This window comes from Mesoplodon bidens, assembly GCF_964165515.1.
Source record: "Mesoplodon bidens genome assembly, chromosome: 13".
Lineage (NCBI taxonomy): Eukaryota > Metazoa > Chordata > Mammalia > Artiodactyla > Ziphiidae > Mesoplodon > Mesoplodon bidens.
In genome coordinates this window covers 35,039,587-35,053,876 of record NC_138169.1, presented here as the reverse complement: position 1 = coordinate 35,053,876, position 14,290 = coordinate 35,039,587, and the positions used below count along the sequence as shown (strand labels likewise).

The window sequence follows — 14,290 nt, the reverse complement described above, 5'->3', positions numbered from 1 at the left end:
AATGCCTAAAATTTGTAGGTGGCACATGGGGGACATGTAAGTGGAATTAAGTCTTTAGCAGTGGCTGGACCTTGTGCTCAAACTTAGCATCCCTTTATGCTTCTAGGAAAAACAGATACTGTGAACAATTTAGAGGAGGGGAGAAGAAAAATTCTTCCTTTTCTATAAGAGTCTGATTGCAATGTTTAAAGATTTCCACAAAACAAAAATATCTGGTGTCACAGCTCATCTCCCACGCATAAAAACAAAATGGGAAAATTAGGTAGGAAAAGGAGAACCGTTTCCTTTCCATTTCTCCAAAATTTCCCACATACTTCGGCTGTTTTGAATAGATCTTCTGAAATATCTTTTGAGGTCACCTACTTTGAGAGAACAGAGTCTCTGATTTTCAGGTGACATAGCAATGAGCCCAGAAAACAGAAATCTTATTTTGCATTTTTGTCATTCTTATTGAAAAGAAAGGATGGTAATTTCTTCCCCACCCCATCTTGCTAAGCTTTTGCTAGTCTCAGGGATTTGTGCTCCGATTTGACTAAAAGAAAAATCTCTGTGTTAAACTCTGAAAAGCTGGATCACAAAAAGAAATCCCAATCTCATAACTGTTTCATCACATTTTGTTTTTAAGATATAGTAGCCAAGGTAGCCATGAAAGTCTCACAGAGGTCTGATGGTTTTTTATGCCCTGAACTTCAGTGAACAAACAAGTACCTTTTCCACACGAACTGAAATCCTTGCAGCCACAGTAAATCAAGAAAGTAATAAGGAAAATGCACATTACCGGCATGCTGCTATTTTAAAAACAGTCTTACAAAATAAAACCCACCTAAACCGAAGCTGTGGAATAATTTTAGCAATTGAAAATTACTACCTTCTCTAGAATAACATGTACTTAGAAATGAAATGACTCAGAAACCAACACGAAGTATGTATTCTGCTTTCCTTGGAGCATATTCAACGTTTCATTTACAATATATCACGCTAAATACATTCAGTCATCAGGGCTTATATCATTTTATCTGTCTTTGCTGCATCTATCTATTCTGCTCTTAAGCTAAATTCACTTTGCATTATACATGATAACAATATTATTTTACAGATGCCGTTCTTACTAAAAAGCTGGATTTCTCCCTCAGCCCCTCCAGTACCATAAGCAACCAAATCAAATGAAAAGGGCACACTGATGGGGGGTGGGTACTCTTTATGAAATTGTTCATCCCAAATTCGCAGACATCATGAAACATGACATTAACTCCAGTATGTTAAAAGAAAAATTATGGATTAGCACAGAAAACAAACACACAGAGACTATTTATCTTCTTTTCCATAGCCCAGAATTGCCATTAGCTTACCTTATTAGCTGAAATGCCAAACAGAATGTCTTTATGGAAAAGTAAGTTCATTATTCATCTCAGCTTTGATTTGGTCTAGCGCAGCTGAGAGCATTTAGCTTCTCCCTGTGATTTGCCGATGCAAAGTGGGTGAGTAAGGCAGTAAACACAGAACTTGGGAGGTGGGGAGCGGTTGGCCCGTGGCTCACAACTCTAGACCTGCAACCTTACAGTTTCTTTCATATGAAGATAGTTAACAAACTCAGATCTTATCACCGAAGAGATCTTATATACTTAGTGGAGATTTTTAAGCCCGTTCAGCAGGCAGGGCAGTTGCAATGATAATGTCCTGCCTATTCACGGTTCCAGCAAAATTACCTTGCTGTCTTTAGCTTGGTTTGATTTAGCTTGATTCTTGGACTATTGATTCACTTTGCAGCACCTTAGTGGATAATATATATTTCGTCAAGGAGAAATCCTCGTGGGGGAGCGATCTCTGCAATTTTCTTTAAAAAGAAAACCTGCTTGTCTGACCAGTGAATGGAAAGATAGATGCATTTTACAATTTTGAAGATAAGTGTGCAGATACACACAACATTGTGTTGGATACAACATTCCAGTAGCTCCTACAGACGGAGACCCAGAAGCAAGATAGCAATAGATATCTGTCCTTAGGTCATCAAATTCTCTTTCAGAAAAAAAAGTCACATTCTTTAATAATCGATTAATTTTTTTCAAATGAATTAAACATGTTTTAGAAACCTTTGGGCAAACACTTTTTCTTTCTTAAAAAATGACTTCCATAGAAAACATCCGAAAAGAACCTTATTTAGTGAAAGTGTCTCATTTCCAAGGTGGGCAAAGGAAGTGTTGCAGCTTCCTCTCTCAAGTGTTTTACTTCACAGAATCCGAGCAGTCTCATTTACTAAAATCCAGCTTTACCAAGTAAAATATGCAATCACAACAGCGAGACAAGTCTTGGATAATCAATAGACAAGGACAGTGTTACTGAGCAAAGCAATTTTAGGTTAAAGACTGTTTAAGCTTTCCTTGACTTTGTCAGGGAATCAAGCCTCCAGTTCTCCTCTCCTGAATTAATGACAGCATGGCTGCCTCTAATGAGAAATGATAAAGAAAAAGCAATAATGATTGATCTGCCTCAAAATGTTAAACAGAGTTACCATATGACTCAGCAATTCCATTCTTAGGCGTATACTCGGGAGAAATGAAAACACGTGTCCACACAAAAACTTGTACACAAATGTTCACAGCACCATTATTTACAATAGCCCCAAATGAAAAAGTGGAAACAGTCTTACAAGAGCCCAAACACAAAATTGGAAACAGTCTTAATGTTCATCAGCTGATGAATGGATGTAAAAATGTGATGTAGCCATATAATGGAATATGATTTGGCATTAAAAATCAAGTATTGACACATGCTATACCATGGATGAATTTTGAAAACAGCATGCTGATTGACAGAAGTCATCACAGAGTGTATGATCCCATTTATATGAAATGTCCAGAACAGGCAGAATCTATGGCGACAGAAAGTAGCTCGGTGGTTGCCCTAGGCTTGTGGGCCGTGTACTAGGAAGTGAATACAAATGGGTCTCTTACTGGAGTGATGAAAATGTTCTTATCTTAGATGGTGGTGATGTTTGCACAACTCTGTGAATACACTAAAACCACTGAATTGTATATTTTAAATAGATGAATTTTATGGTTTGCACATATCTTAATAAATGTTAATAAAATTATTAATTCGTCATAGAAATATTGTCATATAATGGTTGCAACTATAAGAATTTGTTATATATAATAAATTCTGTAAAAGGTAGATGGGGAGAGGTGGGGAAAGTGTAAAGATAACCCCAAACTTGGAAAATCCTTGAGGACTCATGGACTGTAGATCTACCTGAAGAACCATTTGTGCTGGTTTTTAATCATGGATAATTTTCCATAAGAAAAACCCCCCAAATCAGAGAGAGTGAGAGCAAGAGGAAGAAGACGAAGAAGAAAAGAAGAAAGAGGAAGGGAAAGAAGGAGAAAGAGAGGAAGGGGGAGACTAGTTTTTTTTATTTATTTAACTTTTTATTTTATATTGGAGTATAGTTGGTTAACAAGGGGAGACTTGTTTTTGATTAGATAGCATAAAAGGACAGGTGATTCAAGAGGGAAAGTAGGATCCCAAACCTTAATTCTGATGATATAACAGCGAATGGTTGAGATGAGAATAAAAGAAGAAAGCCTTTAAAGACACCAAAAGAATTGAACAAGGAGGGTTTTGAAGTGCTCAAATTAAAGGAACTTGTTTCTAACAAGAGAGATGGGTTCACAATCAAGGAAGAATACACGTTAAGTGATGAGCATCTACAGGAATTGCACCAAGAGTGCTAAAACCCAGAATTCAATGAAGTTTGAATTAAAAAATAATAAAAGCGATAAAAAAAGCCAGGGACAGTAAAAAAAGAAAAAGGCTTTCTGAAAGATATGAATTGGAACAAACAGAAGAACAAGGACAATCCTGAGACGTGGTCCAGATGGTGTAATGTGAACAGATGATGATGAAGGAGGAGAAAGGGGAGGAGGAGGACTAAACATCAAGCTCTCAAACGTTACCATTTTCTGTATCAAAGCAAAGGATCTGCAAATTGGAAAGGTTAGAAAAAGAAGCACAGTGAAGAGAAATCTGAATTCCAGGAAAACCTCTTGTATGCAGATGACTCATACATTTGTATTTTCAAAACTAAAAACAGTTACCATATGATCCAGCAATCCCACTCCTGGGCATAGATCTGGAGAAAACTATAATTTGAGAAGATACATATACCCCAGTGTTCATAGCAGCACTATTTACAATAGCCAGGTCATGGAAGCAACTTAAATGTCCATTGACAGAGGAATGGATAAAGAAGATTTGGTGTATTTACGCAATGGAATATTACTCAGCCATAAAAAGAATAAAATAATGCCATTTATAGCAAGATGGATGGACCTAGAGATGATCATACTAAGTGAAGTAAGCCAGACAAAGACAAATATCATATGATATCACTTATATGTGGAATCTAAAAAGAAAAAAGATACAACTGAACTTATTTACAAAACAGAAATAGACCCACAGACATAGAAAACAAGCTTATGGTTACCAAAGGGGAAGGAAGAGGGACAAATTAGGAGGTTGGGATTAACGCATACATAGTACTATATATAAAATAGATAATCAACAAGGACCTACTGTACAGCACAGAGAGCTATACTCAAGATTTTGTAATAACCTATAAGGGAAAAGAATCTGAAAATGAATATATATATATATATATATATATATATATATATATATAACTGAATCACTGTGCTGAACACCTAAAACTAACATGACATTGTAAATCAACCATACCTCAAAAAAATTCTGTTTTCTCAAAAATAAATTTGTATTTTCATTCCAGATCTCCCATATGAACTTCAGGTACCTGACAACTTTACTTAGATTCTTTGACGCACTTCACATGCAGCACCTTCAAAATCAAACTCATTTTCTTCTCCCCCTTTCCTGCCCACACCCCACTGTAGCTCTTCTCGAACTCCCTACTTCAGTGAATGGAAACACCATCTTTTATGCAAGTCAGAGACATAGGTACCATTCCGGACACTTCCTTTTCCCTTGACATCGCCAAGTCCTATAGATTGGGAATCTCTGGAAACTATCCACCTGCCTCAACATGACTGTCACCATCCTAGTCCCAGTCACCATTTTCTTTCACCTGAGACGCTATACTTGTCTTCTAACTGGTTCTCCTTCTTTCATTTTATTTATCTTTTCACTTCCTCTAAAGGGATGTTTTCAGAAGGCAACGTGGATAGCATCTCTCCCCACTCCTGCTGTTCTATGCACACAAACAAGGATATAAAGATTCAAATTTTAGACACTACCTCCAGGACCCTGACTGATAAGAGTCCTGCATATCTTCCCGGACTCATTTTGCACCACGTTGGTGACCTAACCACACTAGATTTATTTCTGACCCTTTTGTTTCTCCCTGCTTTGCCTGATTCCCCTGGCTCATTGTCTAATTGACTTTAAGTCTTCCTTCAGACCCAATCCCAACCACTATTTCCTAGGGTGTGCTTCCCCCAACTTCTTAAGTCAGTCTGCTATCACAGTATCGTAATCTCCTTTGTAGGTATTGAGCAAACTGATCACTTGGAATAGGCTTTTACTTACGAGTAGAGGGTTCAGAAGGTGCTTGGGCTGCTACACTCTTGGCATCTTTGAAGACACTTGCTTGGGTTGCCTCTTAGTTTTAAACTCACTGTGGAGAGACCTGCTTTCCCAGTGGTCACTCTTCTAACAGGGCAAGGACGAGGGATGGATTGTATGGAGGGAAGGCAGGGAATAAACATTTTTGGCTCAGGGACCCAGCAGTCTGATCTTAGGTGCAAGATGTTTAGGGTAGTGCTAAGAAATACTAGTTGCCCATTCCCTAGAATCTAAAGGGGCCCTAGTCCTATGGGAATTTGAAGTCAGCCACAGTTCCTGCCAGCAAAGAAAGGGACAACAAAGACTGCAGACAGGGAAGAGCTCCCAGCATAACTCAACAGTAGCCCTTGCCATGGCAGTAAATTTAAATTTATTTGTGTGATTGATTTGAGTAATGTTTATCTCCCCACAGATAATAGGAGCATGAGAGTAGGAACCAGTTCTGTTTCTGATCATCACTGAATCCTTTGCAACTACACAGGGCCTGGCAACAGTAGGCATTTAACAAATAGTTTTTGAATGAATCAATGAAAGAGCTCTTAAATTGGCAGGCTGTGGTGGGAGGGTAATGATAGCATAATTGCTACTAGTGAAATCATTTAAAGCATGTGTTCTATGTTGGGTGTCAGAACTCGTCTTCTTGTTTATAACATCTGACCATTTTATATCGTTCCCTTGTCATCAGAGCTGTGATCTCACTACTGCGTGAAGATCCACTATTAAGCATTTTGCTTAGAAAATTAGCATGCAGGATGTTTTAAAATATCATAAGATTTATTAAGTTCATAAGTTAATTTTCCCAGTGAAGACATTTTCCTTTTTAAAGGAGGGCACACCTAAAAACAATCAACTTAAGTTGCTGTGCTCAGGCAAATTACATCTTTGTGTACACAAAGAGCTTTCGGTAGGACCCCAGAGTCAAGGTGGGTAATTAAAAACTGTCAAAGAAAATGTGATGGGGAAAGATGAAGATAAACAAGTCTTTTGAATCATCCAAAAGATAACAGCTTGATGGGCTTGAGTTTACAAAGCAGCAGCATCCTAGAACAGGCTGTTAAAAGGAAGATCTCTGAGCACCGGAAGAAGCAGCTTGGGTTTATGAAGAAGTAGTATGCTAGGCTGACTGTGTTTTACTTTTATTTTTGAAGATTAACTTGGTCGATGGGTATACATATAACCTGCGCTTCCTTATGCAAAGTCATCTTTATAGAAAGAAAACAGGAGGAAAATATTTCTAAATGTTAACAGGACTGGTTTCCACTGAATTTTCTCACTTCTCTTCCTGGCAGCCATTCCAAACAACAAAAACAATAATACAACAAAACAAAGAGAATTACCCACACATCACATTTTCAGCAAAACCAGCAGAACATCCACAAACTCCCAAATCGGAGGAAAGGGATAGTAACGTGGCAGGTAAATGAGAGGTATGACGGGGACCTAGCTGTAGCAGAACTCAGAAAGCTCTGCCAAATACACCCTCTGAAGTGAGGACCTCAGTCTGAGAGCACTGCACTGTGGAAAGGCAGGGACTAACGTAGGTGGTGGAGGGTGAATGGGCAAATCTCATTAAGGGCCAGAAAAATTCTTTCTAAAAATGACTGTATCATTTCTGTCCCCACGTGACTGGCAACCTGCGGGGTCATCCATGAAGTAACTAACTGAGGAAGAAAAGAACTAGATTTTGTCTGAGAGTCAGAGGATGTGTGAGTACACAGATGCATCATACTATAAAAAAACAGTGTATAACTGTAGCAACAGCAGAGGAAGCCCTTGGTTCATGACTGCTTGAAAAAGGACTGCCTACCTTCTGATTCTCTTAAAAAAAAAAAACTTGATCAGGCCATGGGAGGGCTCTGGCGTCCGGGATGAAGGCGCGTAGCTCTCTGCGGGTGGCCCTGGAATCACCCTGGGAACAGGACCAGGGCTGCGGAGAGGGTAGAGCCTTGTCTCCGGTCGGGGAGGACCCGGACAGGGGGCGCCTAGAGGGAGCTGAGACGGCTCGGGACAGGGAGGCGCCCGAGGCTGGCGGTGCGGCCGCGGCGGCGGCCGAAGAGCACAAACCCCCTCACGCGCGCACAGGACGAGGATTGAAGGCGGCGGAACAAGACACGCCTCACGAACGTGGCCGCGGCGGCCGTGGGCATGCTGGGGGCGTCCTGCGCCGCCGTGCCCCTTTACCGGCTCTACTGCCAGACTACTGGACCTGGAGCAGGTCATGCATCAGACCAGACTGGAAACATGGTACCTGTTAAGGATCGCATCACTGAAGTCACCTTTAATGCAGATGTGCATGCAAGTCTCCAGTGGAACTTTAGACCTCAGCAAACAGAAATATACGTAGTGCCAGGGGAGACTGCCCTGGCGTTTTATAAAGCTAAGACTCCTACTGACAAACAAGTAAACGGAATTTCTACATACAATGTTGTACCATTTGAAGCTGGACAGTATTTCATACAATACGGTGCTTCTGTTTTGAAGAACAAGGGCTTAATCCACAAGAGGGAGTAGACGTGCCAGTATTTTTTTACATTGATCCTGAATTTGCTGAAGATCCAAGAATGGTGAATGTTGATCTCATCACTCTTTCTTATACTGTTTTTTTTTTTTTTTTTTTTTTTTGCGGTAAGCGGGCCTCTCACTGTTGTGGCCTCTCCCGTTGCGGAGCACAGGCTCCGGACGCGCAGGTTCAGCGGCCATGGCTCACGGGCCTAGCCACTCCGCGGTATGTGGGATCTTCCCGGACCGGGGCACGAACCCGCGTCCCCTGCATCGGCAGGCGGACTCTCAACCACTGCGCCACCAGGGAAGCCCAACAGTCACTATTTTAAAAGCTCAAAATGGAAGAGGGATCACTAAAGCCCTAACAGCTTGCCCAAAGATTACATTCTGATTTCAAATTTGACTGTATTTTTCCTTTAAGGCCTAGGGCTATTTTACATTCAGAGTACTAAATAAGTACTTTGAAATTTCAGTACCATGAAATTTAAATAAAATGTATATCTGGTAGGCTTCTAGCATTTCTTGTGATAGTTCCAAGTCTCCGAATTTTAAAATGTAAGTGCGATTGTAAAGATTTACCGCCAGCAGAGTTCTTCTGAAAAAAGATGTATTAAACTGTTGGAATAGTAAAAAAAAAAACCCCAAAAAACTTGTTCAAATAAGAGTAACATAAAAGGAACATGCATGCAGGTCCTATAGGGAATATGGAAAACGGCAGCCATAAATTTCTTATAAATAATGAAAATGTACCAGGAAAATATGTTGCCACAAAGTTTAAAAGCATAACCCAAATTAGAAACAGTAATCCATGAAGCAATTACAGCTATAAAGGAAGATCACAAAGCAGAATTTTAAGAACTCGGGGAAAAAAGTGAGAAAACGAAGGCTGCTGGTAGACAGCTGGAGGATGTGAAATAGGAACTGGCAGAATTGAAGGAAAGGAAGGTAAATAAAGGGACACAAAAGACAAGAATGAAAAGAGCACAGAAATGGTGCAGAGATAAAAAGGATAAAGAAGGATTAGAGAAACAAGGCAATATAGCCAACATATGCGTAGCTGTGATTCGCAAAGAAAGTCAAACCAATGGAATAGAATAATTATCTTAAAATATAATGCAAGAGAGCTTTTCTGAAATAAAAAGTCTAAAATCTATTTAATGAAAAGGTAACCATTTTATCAGTGAGAAGTCATTCAGAATGGTCAATGTAAAGAAATGTCTCAGAAAAAGTTTTGAAAAGAATCCTTTAGGTGGTCAAGCAAAAAGATAAGATGAGGTTAAGGGAGAGAAAATGATGTGGACATTAGACTTACCTGCAGAAACATGTAACCTGAGTGCAGAACAGAGCAGCATCTAAAGAGATTGAGCTAAGAAAGCAGGAGCCAACGATTCTCTGTCTAGTTAAGCTCTTTCCAATGTAAAGACTCAAGTAAAAAGAGCTTTGGACATGCCAGAATTTGGGTACTGTTGCTCAAATGAACCTTTCTAGGGGAAAATCCTAGAGGATGGGCTGTAGACAGACATGAAACAGAAAATGTCAACAGAAAAATGTCATCAAAGAACCAGTGGCCAACACCCCCATGTTCATTACAGCACTGTTCACAATAGCCAAGACATGGAAGCAACCTAGGTGTCCACTGATGGATGAATGGATAAGGAAGATGTGGCATGCATATATATATATTTACTCAGCCATAAAAATAATGAAATATTGCCATTTGTGACATGGGTGGACCTTGAGGGCATTATGCTACGTGAAACAAGTCAGACAGAGAAAGACAAATACTGTATGATCTCACTTACATGTGGAATCGAAAAAAAAAAAAACCTAGCTTATAGATACAGAGAACAGATTGATGGTTGCCAGAGGCGGCGGGTGGTGGTTGTGTGAAATGGTGGAGATGGTCAAAAGGTACAAACTTCGGGTTATAAAATAAATAAGTCCTGGGGTGTAATGTACAGCATGGTGATTATAGTTAATAATCCTGCACTGCATGTTTGAAAGTTGCTAAGAGAGTAGATCTTAAAAGTTCTCATCACAAGAAAAAATTTTTTTAACTGTGTATGGTGACAGATGTAAACTAGACTTACGATGGTGATCATCTTTTTTTAAAAAAATTAAATTAAATTTATTTATTTTTCTACAGCAGGTTCTTATTAGTTATCTATTTTATACATATTAGTGTATACATGTCAATCCCAATCTCCCAATTCATCCCACCACCACCACCATCCCCCCCCACCCCCGTTTTCCCCCCTTGGTGTCCATATGTTTGTTCTCCACATCTGTGTCTCTATTTCTGGTGGTGATCATTTTTGCAGTATATACAAATATTGAGTCATTATGTTGTATGCCTAAAACTAATATAACGTTATATGTCAGTTATACCTCAATAACAATAAAAAAGAACCAGTGGCCAAAATCTAGCTCAACACATTTTAGAAGAGGTAGATCATTTTCATGGATTTAAAAGGAATACCTTTATGATCTGATATGACATGAAGTTTCTGTAGCTATACATATGTAGGTATACTTTAAGAATTTTTTTCTATTACTAGTTTGTTTTACTTTTTTTCTAAATCCTTAATGGCTGTTGAATATTATAAAATGTCTTTTGTGCGTATATTGAGATAGTCACGTGTGTTTTCTCCTTTAATCTCCTAGTTGCTGTGAATTATATGAATTTTTTTTTTCTAATGCTAAGGCTTCCTTTCATTAGCAAATAAATCCCGTCTGGTCATGTTATTTTACATTATTTATAATTAGTTAATTTTATTGAAATATTTATTAAGAATTTTTGCATCAGGTTCATGAGAGAAATTGCATTACAGTTTTCCTTTCTCAGACTGCCATCATCTAGTTAAGATTATATGAAATCCTAAAATGAACTGGGCATCTTTTCTTTGTTCAGATCTCTAGAAGAATTTTTATATGACAGGGATTAAATTTTTCTCACTGGTTTCATGAAACTATTTGGGTCTGGTCTTTCTTTTTCTGAGTAAATGTTAAACTAATGTGTCAGTTTCTTAAACTGTTACGGATGTATTCAAGGTTCTTGTTTTCACTGAGTTTTGAATAATTTGTTTTTCTAAGAAATTATCCACTTAAGTTTTCAATATATTGGTATAAAATCTATTTCTGTTCTAGTCCTATGATAGATTTAATATCTACTGTAAATTTATCCCTGTTCCTGTCTTCATTCCTAATAGTGTTTATATTATGCTTTCTCTTTCTCTTTTTGGTGAGCTTATTCAGAGGTTTAGTGATATCAGTATTTTCAAAGAACAGCAATAACACAAAAATATTTACAGTGATTATCTCTGGGTGATTTTGATTATCTGCTTTATTTTCTTATGTATTTTACAAAATTTTCCCAATAAATGTATATTGTGAACCTCCCCAATAATACCAGTAATAAAGTGATACACTTTTGAACAAAATTTAAAAATGTGGACTGAATAGGAGATTCACAACTAGTTGAATGGCTTTTCCTAGATGGTATATAAATAATTTCAGGAAAAACTGGAGAATGGTCTTTAGTGGTATGCATAAGCCTTTCTTTTTGGCCCTATTCTGAACAGTTTTTTAATATCAACTTCCATGATTATATATTAGACACTATTATGAGATTTACAATATAATACATCTTGGGAAAATATTTAAAATACTGGATTTCAGATTTAGTATTTCTCCAGTTTTGACAGTGGAAGCATTCTTTCTGGTCATCCAAATGGCACTTTTAGGTGGGTGAATTAGAAACAAGCTGTCCCTTCCTCAAGACTCTACTGTCATTTTCTGGAAAATTATGGTAATAAATAAATAACTAAGATAACTAATATAAATGATGTTCTCTAGAATTAGACTGTGCACAATAGTAGGAGTGACCTTGGGCTAGAAAGACACATTTGTATTTATAAGATGATATTTAATAAAGATAAACATAATAGTCTACATTATGTTAAACCACCTAAGCGCATAGTACAAGGTAAGATGAACATGTCAAATTGATTTCATGTGAATGAATGGCTCACAGTTTTTATCTGAGTATGAGACAGGTTGGCATGGCTGCCAGACAAGCTGGTACCTTGATAGAAGGAGGGTATTCATATCCAAAGATTTTCAAAGGGTGCTGTGAAATCCAAATTCAACTGAAATATTGTTCACAAAATAATATCATAAGTTAAGAGAGATGCTGCTTTTCTTGGAGCAAAATACAATTTGTCTGTTGTCAGCTAAAAGAGCTTGATGTCCTATTCTCAGAGAATTGCTGAAGGAACTAGGTCTTTTGAAGATAGAACAATGAAGACTTATGGGTGAACAATAGTTTTAATCAAACATTTGAAGGACTGCCTTGTAGAAGAAAAATTTGATTTATTTCACATAGCTCTAGATCCAAGTTAAAGAAAGAGAGTTGGGCTTGGACTCACGATAGAGAAGAATCTTCTAAGAAGGGTGTCAAGAATGGAAACTGCTTCTGGGGTGAAAATTCAGGGACCCTTTCTAGAGGTCATTTGGTAATGTGCAAAAAGCCTTACCATTTGGCATTCCCTTTGGCCCAGCGAATCCAGGAATTTCTACTGAATAAGTAATTGGATGCTTCTTGAGGCATTTGTAACAGTGAAAGATTTGGATAGGTTACTAAGTAAATACAGGAAAAGAAAAAAAGAAATGTGAGGGAAGAAAAAACAAACAGAGCAGAATGGGGGCAAAGAGATTTAGGGAAAGAGAATGAACTCAATGGAACAGAAACTACTGTTACAAGTACAGGGGTGGAAAGGAGCATGAGATATTATTAGAAAATCTCCAGTCAAAATAGGGTTGAATGCAGGCCACTGAGGCAATGGCCCAATTTTTTTGTTAATTAGATGAGAGAATTGTGATTTATTGCTAAAATAAAACTTAGATTGAGGATCTCTAGTGAAGTGAGGTCAACAAAAATAGCTAATAAATGGGAAATTACTTTAGTCATTTGCAAGTGAAGAAACCTATTATTAATGGGCGTTAAATGGTTTGTAATGTAGAGAAAGGAAACAGATTCCTCTGGAGATTATTCACTATAATGCTGCATCAATAGAGGACTTCAGGATGTAATATACTGAGGAAATGCTGGCTTTGGAAGTGTGCGTTCCATGCTAGACCATAGTCCAAATGTTTGTGATTGTCTTCATCTGAAAACAACGGCAAGGGCAAACAAGTCTCTGCAGAATAATTATTCAAAATCAGAATTTTTAAATTATTTGAAGATACTAAGATTTACTTGCCCTTCTTTTTTTTTGAATTTAAGACGAGTGCATAATATTTGGGAATACTAACCAGAAAAAACTGTCCACATTTTATTGAAAAAGACATTTAAGGCATTATTCATAATGGTGAAAAATGTAAAAAAAATTCAAATGCGAAATAATTGAGAAATCAGTATTCTAACCATGGTGTGTTAGCATACTTTAATAGCCACAATATTTTTATTAAAATGCTAGACATTAAAAATAATAAGGATTTATTAAAGTGATAAGCATATATATGCATACTATGTATGTATACAAAATCGTACATTATGATAATTATGAAACTACTGGCAAATTAAATAGTTACTTCTTAATTGCCAGATTCATTGATAGACTTTTCATTCCAGGTCTGACTCGACCCCTCTTTGGTAGTTGACCTTGTTCAACTTTTCCTATTTCTTGAAATCCTGATCTCCCTTTACTTCCACGCTCTTTTGATCTTGCTGACTCATTAGCATGGTTTTCCTTTGCTACCTGTCTGTGCTTAGATATCTGTGTAACCTAGGAAACTGGTCTGTGCTGCCTCACCTTCTAATATACATGTCCCAATGTGATCTCATTCACTCAAACTTTCCTCTACATTCTACGTGACAACTCCCAGCTAATCTTTCTCCAGCCCTGACAGCTTCCTGAACTCCAGACACATAACTTCAGCTACCTTCACTTCTCCGTCTTCCTCACTTGAGGACTTTTGACCAACCTGGCACCTTAAAGATATGGTAGAAAGATACATTTACTTCTCTCCATCTTTATTGCTTCTAGCTTAGTCTGAACCACAATCATCTCTTGTCTGAATTATTGTAATATCCTCCTAAATAATATTCAGATAAGTGAAGGCTTGCCTATGGGACGCCTTCAACTGGATATTCTATAGGCACATCAGATTCAAGATGTCTAGAACGAAATCA

At 37.8% G+C, this 14,290-nt stretch overlaps 1 protein-coding gene and 1 pseudogene across 17 annotated transcripts in view; one reads left to right on the top strand and one right to left on the bottom strand.

Annotated features, from left to right (window-relative positions):
* DLGAP1 (DLG associated protein 1) overlaps positions 1–14,290 on the bottom strand; it is a gene marked incomplete at its 5' end in the record, with an annotated part of 323,664 nt that overhangs the window by 286,306 nt on the left and 23,068 nt on the right. For 3 of the 16 annotated variants that reach the window (XM_081253122.1, XM_081253123.1, XM_081253125.1), the window contains one exon: positions 1,350–1,510. The exons of the other annotated variants lie outside the window; for them this stretch is intronic. In XM_081253122.1, coding sequence (XP_081109248.1) covers positions 1,350–1,400 — 51 coding nt within the window. Of the gene's footprint in view, positions 1–1,349; positions 1,511–14,290 lie in introns of those variants that run through there. 16 annotated transcript variants of the gene reach the window in all.
* LOC308627248 (cytochrome c oxidase assembly protein COX11, mitochondrial-like) lies at positions 7,180–9,016 on the top strand (annotated as a pseudogene). The gene has a single exon. The product of its transcript is annotated as a cytochrome c oxidase assembly protein COX11, mitochondrial-like (transcript).